This window comes from Pieris brassicae, chromosome 6, assembly GCF_905147105.1.
Source record: "Pieris brassicae chromosome 6, ilPieBrab1.1, whole genome shotgun sequence".
Taxonomy (NCBI): Eukaryota; Metazoa; Arthropoda; class Insecta; order Lepidoptera; family Pieridae; genus Pieris; species Pieris brassicae.
This window is the reverse complement of record NC_059670.1, coordinates 3,618,966-3,633,452: the sequence shown is the minus strand read 5'-3', so window position 1 is coordinate 3,633,452 and position 14,487 is coordinate 3,618,966. Positions and strand designations below refer to the sequence as shown.

At 34.0% G+C, this 14,487-nt stretch overlaps 1 protein-coding gene across 2 annotated transcripts in view; it reads right to left on the bottom strand.

The window, feature by feature from the left end:
• LOC123711035 (Nance-Horan syndrome protein) overlaps positions 1 to 13,898 on the bottom strand; it is a 79,412-nt gene extending 65,514 nt beyond the window's left edge. For both annotated transcript variants that reach the window (XM_045663428.1, XM_045663429.1), the window contains exon 1: positions 13,291 to 13,898. In XM_045663428.1, the coding sequence (XP_045519384.1) occupies positions 13,291 to 13,579 (289 nt within the window). In that variant the 5' untranslated portion in view covers positions 13,580 to 13,898. The remainder of the gene's footprint in view (positions 1 to 13,290) is intronic.
• Positions 13,899 to 14,487: the final 589 nt, after the last annotated feature.

Sequence of the window (14,487 nt, the reverse complement as noted above, 5' to 3'; positions counted from 1 at the left end):
GAAAATGTTTTTTTTATTGCTTATGTATACAAAACAATACTATGTAATAACTAAAATTATAAATAGTACTAAAGTCTACCATACTGGTTTAAAACATAAAAACTGTGATCTTAATATAAAAAAGGATTTTATTTAATCCCATTTTGATATTTATCGCATACTTTTATATCTAAACTCGTACTATAGGTACTTCAAAGTCCCATACAAAAGCCAGGCAAGTGCCTGGACTAAGCTCATACCTTCTTAGGTATGAGCTTAGTTTTTCATACTTTAACCCATACATACATTGGTTGGGGCAGCTTCAGCGCAAGTCCAAGATCGAGCGGTGAAGGAGGCTTACCTGAGCCGGCCTAGTGTCGGCCCAGTTACCGCTGAGGCTGCTGCGGCTGAAAGCCAGTAATTGGTGGCATAGCAGAAGGCTGAAAGATTATAATTTCAGAGGCCAATACACTTTTTGAGTCGCACAGCCAGCGGACTAAGTAAGTGGGTTTTACCAAAACAATTTTTTTGTATATGCGTCTTGTGTGACTAGTCTTTAATTAAAAATGATAGCATGGCAATAGATTTGAAATGTTTTACAACGCTTCGCAAGTAATGCACACCCGGTGGTCAGATAGATCACATGTCGCAATACGATCGAAGCACAAATCGATACGGTATCATAGGGCTGTCTTATATTTATACTTAAAGGGTTCTATGAATGTTGGAATCACCAAGAATTATGATTTCAATCGCGTTTAATATACATATTGCGGACATAGATTGCGAAGCAATCCTTTCTCATTGGTCACCTCACCTCCAAGCATAGAGATGAGAGTTGGAGAAAGAAACTAGGGCTAACACTGCTCTTTCTTTAAAAAATATTTTATATACCTAATATATTTACATAATATATTTCGCCGATTGCTTAAAAACAATAAAACATTGAAACTGATAACCCTATATTATCCGTTATTTGAATTACGATAAAATACAATCGCTGGGTCGCGGTGACCATGCATTCGCACGTACTAATGTTTAATGAAATTATCAATATTACACAACTTACACTCAATATATTGACTTTATATTTGTATACTTTTTATTAGGAATATCGGTTTCCGGCTTCTATTGATTAGATAACGCATCGAATTTCAACAGAATTATTATGACGTAATTGATCACTGGTAGTCCTTTAAGAGTGTAGTGTTTCTAGTTGGCGTATAACTTTCTTTAACATCCCTAGAGAATGTAAAAGTTACTTCATTTAAATAGAAACTGAATTAAACGAAGAAAAACTTTACTTTTTCGGTTAAATCTAATCAGTTTCATTGACCTCATAAAAATAAAAGTCCAGAGGCGCTAAAAACGTTTCATGTATCAAATTTCTAAATGTGTTTCTTAATCATCATTTGTCAATCTAATACACAAATAGGCAGCCTCCTGTGCCTGACACACGCCGTCATAGGCAAGCTGGTTTCCTCACGATGTTTTCCTTCGTTCGAACGAATATATACAGAAAATGTATTGCTGCACAGCCGAGGATCGAACTTACGACCTCAGGGAAGAGAGTCTGTAGTCAATACGCCAACACTGTTCCTGACATTGACCTCAAATAAGCCTAATAATAATATACATTATACACATAACATTTATATGAACCTAAACATAATACGTTTCATACATATCAACTGATAGAGATATAGACAAATTAGTTATTGCGAAGCACGCGTCTGGTGAGCATATGTCCGTCGCGTTCAGTTCATTGGGCGCAGGCAGGTGGATAACGGTAGCTCAGAATGGTGGGGACTTCGTCAGGGGACGCAATAACCTACCTTCACCTTTAACGGTCACACCTCTAAGGGTTAAATACGTTATAATTTAAATTCTTGAACTACCTGCACAGCTGCGCATTCCGACGAATTGCGTAATACATAAAGGTGTTCTGCCTTTTTACAAAATGGCGCGTCGTGACCGCAATGCTCATTCTCCATAAGATTAAGATCAAATCACGAAAAAACTTGAAGAGAACCCGAACACTTTACCGGTTTACGAGTTTACACTTCAATTAATCCTAAGCTTAAAGTCTTGATAATTTTTATAATCAAAATCTGATATGCACCTGAATTTATGTTACAATTCTATATAGATAGCACGGATAAACTATCACGCAAGGCAGAGTTCTAAAACACGAACCATAGCATGGCTCACCCTAATGTGAGACTGGTTTTATGTTTTTTAATAATTTGGTCTAAAGCTGCAGTGATTGTTGGCTCAAGGGGCGCAGCTGTACCCTTACGGATTAACGGTAATAATTCACTTTTTCAAAGCGCGTATCACAACATCGACATTTCTATGAATTAACGCAAAATATTCGAAATTTGAAATAACAGATTACGTGAATACAACGAATCCATGGCGTTCTTTATTTGTGAATGAATGCAGTTATGTCCATTTATGGTCAATATAATATGCGAGCGCATTTAAAATCGTCTGCCGAAACCAGAAACGAGTGAGTGCGCAGTGACAGGGTCGTTCACCGGCGTAGCTGACCACAGCCGCGAATAAATCATTGTATGGGCTTGGGTACGGTGACAACAGTACAATGCAGTCTAAACCAACTATTAACAATAGAATAATGAGTTTGAGCCTAACATACAGGACTATACATTATAAGTGCTTTGACTTTCAAAGAAACTTTTATTGAAAGAAATCCAGCGCGATTTCGTTACAAATTGCCTTTTAAAAATTCATCTGTTATTAAGTTCAGTAGCAATCTTGCTTTTATAAATTAATTTCACGATTAATTTACTGCGCATTTAAAAAACCTTCACGGAATATTGGGGTGGGGTACGAATTTGAGTCAAATAATTGAACCGTGAAAAGGCAGGTGTACAATGTAGAGCCGCCTGTGAATGCTAAGTCGTTTATAAGTTGCCCATCTTACACTAACGGGTTTATAAATTGCCGGTTATTTCATCCCTTAAGGAATACTTTAAGGTTAAAACAACGACCTGTTAATCATTAGAATTTATTAAGTACTTACCACTCAGTAATGTATGTTATTGTTATGAAACACATGTAACAGTTATTTTTAGGATAGGATTATTTCATAGACATGTTTAAAATTAAGTTTGTAATTGTAAGATTATAATAAAGTATTCGAGAATTACAATTTTGCGTGCGAGCGGAAATGCTCACTTTGGGCGGCCAGCGTAGCTTATCATATTGTGTATGATCAGAATTCCGAAGAGATAATATTGATATGTAAATCTTTAGATAATAAACTATATTTATATATCCGTAAAAATTCTTATGAACCGGCAGCGCACTTGCAAGCCTTCTGGACCGTCTCTTGCTCATTTACCCTGTTATATAAAAAAAAAAACATGATGTAGCCGATGTTACTTGTCATATTAGCAACACGCTATCTAGAACAATAACAATTTTCAGCTTTAAAAACCAATAAAGGAACAAATTCGCCGTACTAGTCTCGTGACAAACACAAAATATTGTCACGGTTGAAACGACACGCCATATGAATACAAAATTCATGTTAAATAGATATAGGGTTTGGATAACGAAAATACTTCATAGATTATTAAGAGATTCTAGACTAAACTTTTTTGTAGGTTTATAATTGACGTAATTGTACCGGTATTCGTTCTAGGGTATGACAACTCTATCATCTCAAACGTAAGCTAAATTATATTTGAGAATTGATAGCTATATACGAAATGCAAGGTGAACCAAGGTCAAGGATATCATATATAATTATGTAGCAAGTCACGCAACATAATTACATAATACAATTTACATAGATGATCCGCATGAATCTAATTTCAATACAAAAAAATCCAATTGATCGAATAAGAAGAACGTGGGAACGATTCAAACGATTTTAACCTTCAGTTGCAAATATTGAAGACGTATTGTGTTGCTTCGTTGAACAATAATTAGATACTTAGAATATTTGTAATTTTTAATGCGAAATTAAAATTCTATTTAATTGATGTATGATTTGTTTTTAATAATTACTAAAAATTAATAATATACATGGCTTAATATATTACATAAAAACAAAAAGTACAAACACCAAAAACACACTATGGGTTGTAACTTTTAACCTTGGTACCTGAAGGGCTACACCACGAAATTTAAATTTCTTACAAAACCAGAGTTAAGAAAAAAAGAAAACGAAAACATTACAACAAAAAAAAACTGTAAATCTAATTGTTCTTAGTTTCTAGATTATTTTATAATAATAGGTAACATTTATTTAAAAAAAACATTTGTAATATCTTTATCCGACTCCGTATTGGTCGGGTTATACTCTACCTTGCTGCATTAGTTAAAGCTTTCGCCGAGGAAAAAAGCTTTGATAATCAATATAGCTTTATATGGTCTTGAGATTGGGTTACATTTAACTTTAGTATTTTCCACTTGCCGTAATTCGTTATATATCACGTTAAAGGGATAATATTTAATATTTACGCGTTACTAATCAGGTAAAGATAACCTACGATGCTTATACAGCACAGAATCGTTTTGGTTTTACCGACACAACAATACATGAGGTTTTTCCCAAGAAAACCAGACCATTTGAGAATTTACTTACAGCTTACATAAATTAATATAAAATATATTCCTTTGAATAGCTAGACTAATTCTTTGCCCGAGCTGCTAGTTCTTCGGTCTCCTGTGATGTCGACTAACCTTTTTGCTAATTTGAAATAAACTAATACGAATAGTACTGATATTATATACCAGATAAAGAAAATTTATGATAAAAAAATTGTATAACAAAAGAATTCTAAAATATGACTTCAATAGAACGTCTTCTGATATCTCGAGAGCAACGTTATCTATAGTGTGGTTAATCTTTCAATGTCTGTGATTAATTTCCTGCTGTCGGCTCTGTTTCAACTTCATTCCCATGTCTAATGTCATCTTTCTACGGCCTATTTATTATAATAATGACTACTATTATTCTATGCTCTTTGTTATGACGTCTTTCGATTTAGGAGCTTCATATATTTTATACTTATATAGCTTTGTTGTTTATAGAGGTTTTTTTTTTAATTAGAACGAATTACTACAATTATTTTATTATAGGTAACACATTGATTCACGTTCAAGGCCAATACTCTACTAACTAATCGTACCGTAAGCGAAAGGAAAATAAATCTAGACTCTACTATAATATCTAGAGCATTTCAGTAATACATAGTATCATTTGCAAGTTTTGTATTGTTGTATATCAAGAATTATCATTCCTCGATTCAAAGACACGGAAATATTACACGATGAGCAGGAAACGATCTATACGTCACAAAGCGAGGTGTTCCAGAATCAACATAAAAGCAAATTTTCAAAATTCAACAACAAAAGCAAACTTTTGAATAAAACTCCGTATCTTGAACAATCACACGCTGCGCGTGCGCTGTTGCGCATTGTCCCCAAATACATTGAATAACCGCCTTTCCGTTTAAATAAAAAGTACGAATTTTATAGAGAACAATGGCGGATTCCTGATCATAAAACATGCCACGAAGATAAATGCAAATGAGTTTTTGTAAACTATTATTGACTATTGATTAATGTAGGTGATCACCCCACTTCCTCTGACGGTGTGGTTATAAGTGGAACAAAGGAAGGTACTTCCGATCAGCTGCCAAACACCCTCACTTTTTGTGGCTTCGTCTAAGTTAGTCATACGTTATATTATAACATAATGAACTTATACGAAAAATTAATAATTTAGTTAGCTGCTAAGAACGTAGCAACGTTTCATTGGAAGAGTTATTGAATTACATATTTAATCCATGGTGAAATTCGTTTAATCGATAATTATATTACTTTTACTGAATGAACAATGGGAATTTACGAAACATATCGAGCTATACATCTTAAGCACAGAAGCTTAACCATTCCCCTAAATAGATACTATACTATATTTAGAAAATGTTAAAATTATGTATGGAATTAAGTTATTGTAATGATTTCATGGCTCAGATAGGCTTAATATTTTTACAATTATTTACTTTTATGCGTTATTAAAAACATATTTAACCATAAACTTCTGTAAACTAAATCTCTTACACGACGTGTGCATAACCATTAAACGTTTCATAAATACATAAAATAAATTCTCCAAACACATAAACGTCTTATAAGAATGGCTTCGGTATGTTGATCTACACCAGGAACAAGTCTGGCAGTCGTCTCCAAAGACGTGTGGGTATAATTAGCGTGGGCTTCCAAAGGTCATTGTCACCGCACAGACTACTCCAAATTAAAATAAACCTATTGTTGTTGAGGTCTCTGATTAAGTACAAAACTGCAACTAGCTTTTGTATACAAATTAAGTTGTTGGATGTGGTTCTAAGGCAGAAACTTAACTAAGTACATGCGCTATGCTTAATTCAATGTCAATTGTCAAAACACAGACCTACGCAACGTCTGCTGATCTGTCAGATCAAACGACAATATTTCGTACTGTGTTTATCATTCAACTTTAAGATTCATAAGATGTTCGTGTCAAGACATTGAGCCCTTGTATTTATGTGTTTTCTTGTGAGCAATTATGGAAATAGACATTTTAAGCCTGTTTAATTTTATAGTCATGTCAACGAAACATACAGGTAATGTTTTGTTTACGAGCTAGAGTAAGCTCGCCGTAAGTTTTAAGCAAAGCGCCAATGAATAGTGACGCGTATACAGTATGATATCCAATACTCGTGAGAAATTTTGTATTAAAATAGCTGTGTCAAACCTTGTCAGACTTATTGTTTTGTTTCTAAATAGCCATTGTAGCCGTATAATGTAATTAATATTTTAAAATTTCCCATTTAGATAAGACATATATACTAAAGATTTCGTAATTATCATTTTGTATATTTCAATGGGGCTTGGAGCACGAATAGTTTTACTTATATTAAATGTTGCTCAAGGTGATTTATCCTACTTGCTTTTGGAAGACGAATAGCGATACTTTTATTTTATCCCCAAAATCGAACCTACTAACACCAAGCTGTACAAGCAATAAGAATTAAAGCCGAAATATACATAGATGTTAATAGGTGTATAATAATAAAACTAAAAGTACGGAATGAAAAATGATTAAAGCGTCCCGACAAACATAAATTTAAATATAATTGTGCCTATATTCTACAATTATTGTATTAAACATACTATAATAACAATAAATCATGAATTGATATGAAATGAGCAATTAGTCTGCTCGATAAGTGCTAAAATTACGCACCGAGCTAATTTAGTACAATTAACGTTTGTTCGTATTTTCTTAAGCCCTTTGAAGCGATAAAGTAAATTTTTATCGAAATAAATTATCATTGTATGACAGGTCTTTACTGTAATTAAAGTCATAACAAGAACAAATATTTATATTGACGGTAGCGCTTGTTAGAACATTAATTATATAACTCTGCAAATACAGACATATGGCAAGCCTAATTTCGAATTGTAGTTGTTTTCATAATAGGAGCACAATAAGATAAAATTAAATTGATTCATATAAAACGATTGATATCCATTAAATGCAAAAAAAGTATCGACTTTAGTAATAAGCATGTCATTAATATGAAGCCACAGTTTTGCAAATGTCAAAAGCCCACTCGGCCAGGGTCGGCTACCTGAAGGGTTTCTTTCGGAGAATTAAAAAAAATACAACCGCCCTGTCGTTCCCACAGTTGAGACAGGGGTAAGTCTTCAAGTACGCTTTTTGTTTAATAGTTTTCGAGGACGGTAATAAATAACAAGTGGTGTCTCTAAATATATATTTTACACACAATTACCACTATGGTCTTATGTATGCTGCGATTTAATACATGAAGTATTATACTTCATGTACGCTTTCATAAAAAACTTATTTTATTTTGTTAAAAATAGATAAATGTTTATCGTAAAGGTCGCTTTTGTAACGTACAGGTTTGCTGCGATAACTAACTCTAAAATTTTCATACAGTCGACTATCGATATTTTGAAACTAAGAGATAAATTTCAAATAACCAAGGGGGATAAAGCGAAAGAGATGGGGTAGTTACTCAACTAAATAAGAGTTTCATTTCGTGATTTGTTTATTATTATGTATAAACAATTAAACACAAATTTTTATTTCAAATAGAAGTCGGTATTTTTTTTAATAAGCGACTTTAGTCTCATCATTGTCCAAAGAATTTTCAAAAACAATTAACAGGTATGTGCATGATGAACATTTTTAATTTTATTGAGTAGTATGGAAGCCCGGATTTTAGATGATGGCGAGCAAGAAACCATTCCTTGATTTTATTCAATTTATGGAGTATTTTTCTAGCGATCGGAAAAAAATACAAATTATCGAGAGGTAGCCGAGCTTATGGGACGCATAAAAGGGGCAGTCATCGCAGCCCATGGACACCCCTTTTAGTGGGTGCCTTACCGGCCTTTGAGGGAGCAGTTCACGAAGAGTGCTTATTTATGATTACTGCTTTCTCAAAGGCCGGGAAATTATCGGGAGTCCATTACTTAACATTTATGAGTATTTGGCAATTAGTTTTAGGTACATTTATGTAAAATCATTGACATATTCGCTAGTATGCATTTTGCAACCCCTGCATGCAATTTTAAAGTTTCAGGGTATCATTTTCACGTCGCCCATGCGTGACACGTTAAGCAAATTTAAAGCCGTTAGATTTAAGCCAGGTTTCAAATTACAAACGAGTACTTGCTTAATACGTAGCGACTGGAGACATTCTATAGCTTGCAAAACGATCCGAGGATTATTGGGGACGAAAGCCGACACCGCCTTGTGGCTACCAATAGTCTTTTTTATTATAAGCATAATTAGCAACACATGACATTTTCCCGTGCATCGATATTGGTTCATATTAATTACGTTATAAATAAATTGTTTTATAGTAAAATTGATACCGATCTATCAACTAATTCGTAAGACGGAAATGCCCAACTATGTACATAATATTAGTTTAAGAGCTTAAAGCCTCTAGCTCTATGTTTGGGTAGTAGACACATAACTAAATGGACTTCTTTGTCTACTTTAAATATTATTAAGACTAAGATCTCCATATGACGAAAGTTTATAATTTATGAATTGATCTATTTATCTTCGTGTTTGTAATGTTTGCCCATAAATGCTTGTCACATGAAATCTTGTATTTTGTTTGTCTTAAGTTACAGTGTACCAGTGTGCCGAGCGTTGGCAAGCTTTTGTAAAAATCAAGTCAAAATCTAAATGTTTATTTACTATCTTAAATAAAAATATAATGGTATGACTGGAATAATTATTCAAATTGTCACAGGCCAATGTTACATATGTAGATAATTAGCGCCGTAGAGAAAAAGGGTAAAAAGGGAAAAATTATTTCGTTTCCTCCTGCATATATAAAGGTTGAACACATTTGCAGTGAAATCGTCAAAAGAACTAGGTCTTTGGGTTTGATGAACCAAAGCTTAGTACGTTAATTATGAAAACTCACAAATACTTTAATCAAAATATATTCATGTTCTTGCAACTGGGGATTACTATGAATAGTAGTTTAATGGTACTAAATAAAATTACGTATTTTACATGAATGTCCCATGTTAGGTATTTCATATGAATCTCAGACAATAAATATACGTCTCATACTCTCGTAAACCGACCAAGGATTCTGGTTCTTATCAATTAAAAAAATCCCGAAGGAGGTTAACAATTTTAAATATAAACTTTTTTGTTATGCACGCGAGCTATGCATCCGACCTATATTATATCAAATAGTCCTATATCTGTATTATATGACCTTTATTTAAATTGAACTAATCAATATTTATTTGATTTAAATACCGTTTAACTAAAAATCTTTTCAGTTTCAGTACTTAGAAAATGCCAATGACAGATTTGAAATAAGAACAACAGTTATAATCTGTAATTTGTAATTTATTTAATCTATGTAATCTGTTGAGGCTTTGTATATTGTCTAAGTGTTTTCTTATATGTGTAGCTGTAAGTATACTCATAATAAAGCAACAACGACATTTTTCTACAACAGTACACATAAATTTAAATAAATCTTTTAAGGGTAACCCGCCCGTATACATTAACCAATTACCTAATTATGATAGACAACATCCACAAGGACAAGATTTATAGAATAATTCGATTATTAGTGACATATGCATTTTCTTCGTCATTCCTATAAGAGATTTGTGTATTTAGTTCACTAGATTCCGCAATGACCTAAGAATTGATTTTATGTTTGGGTGAGAATATATATCTAGTTTTAGATTCTTTGTATTTAAGCTGCGCTCGGTAGAGCAGCTATCGGGCTTCAGAGTACGTGTCTCATACCTGAGACTCCAAGCCAGACTATGCAGTAATGATATTTTTGACTATGGGCACTTAACTTCGACGGCTATTAGGCAAAACAAAAATTATCACGACTATTTCTAAAGGGTTGTATCGCCACTGGTTTTTATACAGGCTCCAAATTGTAATTTGTATTTGTATTGTATACTACAACCAGTATTTAACCAATATTTTAAAACTGTCCCGAGTTTCGCATGTCAACGGCTTTTGTCAATATATACTGCAAAACCGAGTAAAGCAAATTAGATTTACATACACAAATATATAAATTTTGAAGAATTATAAAGCTTTGAAGTATTAGGCAGTCGTTGAAATATGAAATATTCATAAACTGGGGCACAACGACTTTCGCTGTCAGGTCTCACACCTAGCCTCCCAAGTCGGACTAATTTACCTGTCAGCTTCTATAATTTATGTAGCTTATCAGGCTTTTTCCTGTCATTCATTGATGTAAGAACAGGTCATTGATGTAAAAAACCTAACGCAAATAATGTTACATCTTCTATCTTTGTATAAACTGTAATACGCCAACCCAATACAACTTTAAACCAAGCTCTGGTTTTTTATTCTATTAAGTGTAAATAAAATAAATCTGCGGCGCTACATTTGTTTTAGATATGTGTCTGTTTCTGTATCTGTTTCATGATCATTTGTCAATCTAATAGGCAAGGTCAGCCTCTTGTGCCTGACACACGCTGTCGACTTTTGGTTCTAAGACAATCCGGTTTCCTCCACCGATCCAGCGACTGTGAAATGCACATAGAAAGAAAGCCCATTGGTGCAAAGCCAGGGATCGAACCTACGGCGAGAATTGAAGTGTTTGAAGTTCTCAATATGGCAGACACATTTACCTGATCATAACTCTATTTATTTAAGTCTTTCATGTCTTAAGTGGAGCTCGACCAGTTTTAACGTACATGGGAATTTTTTGAAAAGACGTCGTTTTCTTCACTGTTTTGTACCTAGTACAAGTCTGATATAAAAATTTCATACACACTGTCTGATATTATGTTTACGCGGAGGTGATTTACGAAACATTCTGTATACAGCTAAAATTATACTTCGGCGATAATCTGAAATTGTTGTTACTTTAAAGATGACCTCTATTTTTTATCTGAAGTAATAATAATCCGCAAACGTCTTGTCTCTTTTTTTAATTACGATATTTTTATCGGTGAATGAACTTTATGTCTACAAGTTGACTGTTATTAAACATTTATTGTACATTCTAATGTCTTTTCTAATAAACATTTTCTACATCTTTACCTAGGAATGTCATGGGTCAACTAATTGAAAAGACTCATGTGATATATCAGGCACACCTGGACAAAGATAACAGGCCATTTAATACCTGCTAATAGTAAATGAACAGGACAGCATAATGTGACAAGCAACAAATCACAACTGTAAGACTATCAGGTGAAAGGTTGTGTAATGAATCGTAGTGTTTACATTCCCAAGACAGTCGCTTGAATATTTCTTTTAACTGAACCATCTGTTATATCTCAATCCCTCTCCAAGTATACGTACTTGTATGTGAGACTCTTGAGTATATACCATTTAATCTAAATATAAATGGAGATGTTTTTTCGTAGCTGAGAAGGAATGCGTTAATTACATTTTGAAAGAATACCTAAGATTGTTACTTAAATTCGCACGAAATATTTAACATTTCATCACAACATTATAGCTCAATCAGTAGGTCTGATTGCCTATAAAAATAAGAATTTCTAATAGCTTTTAAGTGTAAGATACGTAGACAGCGCGGGCCGGGTCCGCATTATTGGATGTTCTGGAAATTATCTCGAGTCGAGACGTTTTTATGGTCCACATTGGAATCTGGATATTTTTTCCCATTGCGGGCCGTTCGAACGCCCAAACAGGTTTTTAGATAGCGCTCAGTAATGCATCAACTTGGTACGTTTTTGTATGGCGGCATGCTCAAGGAATAATGAGTAACGTAAGTTTTATCCGAGGAACATTAGATGAGTTTCATGTAGGTATAATTTAATACCGCCGCTGTGAGGTGGGCCGTAATAAGTAACACTCGCTTACAGAAGGCAATATATACGCTGTTTTAATGTCATCTTACGAATGTTATCTGTGTAGAGACCTACGTAAACCCATACATGGTGTTTTGAATATACACATTTCTTGATAGCCCAGAAGAAATGCATTAACGCAAGTCGCAACCGTGTACCACATAGGGTACATAGGTATTTGGGACTCGGTATAGTTATCCAGCTACATATTGACTAATAATTTAGGTAAATGTATGTTAATCTTGCGATTATTTGCCAATATTTTACTAACATGTTGATTTGCCAGGAGCTTAGCTAAATATAAAATAAAACTTAACGTTTTGGTAAAATATAAAAAAAAAATCTTTTAGCATTACGTGAAGAACAAGTATTCTTTTATATTATTAGCTTTTAACATTCAATCAAATTTATCGTAGAGCAGGTGAATCGACAGTCATGTACAACGCAAGTATAAGCCAACTTTTCCTTTAGCTTGCCAAATCCACCCTAGACTAGACGGTTGCGGTCTCCGCGGAAGCCTTAAATAAAGACAGAAAGCCTACAACGGTTCTTGTATTTACACTGCTAGAACTACTACATTTCAGTCAACGCGGCGTTAGTGAAAACTTAGAGAGAAATTTATAAATTGGCGCGAATTATAACGTCCAACACATTTTTTTGGGAGTTAGATTTTACGTGAAGTCTTGTTTCTGATTCATAACCTTAGAAATTAATCGTTTGAAATGATTTTTTACCTCACAAGTGAGTGCATAATGTCTAAATCTACTTGGTTTACTCTTTATATTCGTAGGTAATGAGAATCGAGGTCACTACGCGGTGTAACGATACCAATGTTTACGAAGCAAACAATTAGCTTAACAGTTCTTTTAACACTAACAAGTTGCAATCTAAACAGATACTTACGGACTGGCACTTTCTTCGGATCATATTTCTCGACTAGCTCATTGATTGTCACGATTTTTGCTTGGGCAGCTTTTGATCGCTCTTTAATAGCCTCTAGTTGCCCTGTCAGCTCACTGAATATGTCCTCGGCCAGAAGCACGAGGGACGCGAGTTGTCGGAGAGCATTACTCAGAGTACAGTTAGTCACAGCCTGAAGTTCCTCATCCGTGACTTTCTGTTTCCCGTTTTCATCCTGTAAACTAGTTCTCGAAAGAAACTTCGGTTCTACTACTCGCTCCACGAAAGGCATTTCGGTAGAGATATACTAACAAATCCATCCACTTATTCACCCATTCCCGCGCCGTGAATTAAACTTAATTCCGCCATCCATTCAACACACTTCACAAAAAACATCAGGTAACCGCCACTTTAAATTAACCGACATCCTGACCGGTGGGCTTTCACTTTAAATACATATATTATCAATTGTACACAGTTTTAGTGAGAATTGTAATTATTGCAAACACCTTTAATGCTATTAGCAGAATTTGTAAAGTTTGTCTAAAACTTTTCATATTGTCGAAATCCCGCCATCGCGAACGACGCGCAATACGCAACTTCGCACAACGACTGCACGAAGCAGAATGAAAAAATTCAAGCCGAAAGCGTTAAGCGCTTAACACTAGGGGAGTGCCACTTAGCGTTAGCCGCTTATGCCTAGCACCTTGGTCATGCCTGTTGGTTTAATAGTTCATTCAATTCCAGTATTGTTACGAAAATATATCGCATTGAATCAGCATATTTATATATATATATATATATATATATATATATATATATATATAAACTCTTCGGCAAGTGGGGATTTCGGAGTCTGTATCATCGAAAGTTTCTTTTAAGCAAGCACTTACTAGCCTATAGGATACCTATGAAATTTTTAACAGTTTAGAAAACTGTAAACTTATGAGCTTTGTATTGTTCGCCGGGAGCCGAACCCGAGATATATTCGATGCGTGTTAACCATTGATCCAGGGAGTTGCTATTTCTTTATCCATTTCTAGATTACGCAGTTTTCATGAAATTTTATAAACAAGGATAAGTAAAAATTATCGTTAAAGTAAAATGAAAACAGGTATTAAAATTGTTAACAAAAATTCTATGCATTCTGATTTGACGCTAGATGTCATCAAGTAACAATTGATTCAAAGCTGTTCAACT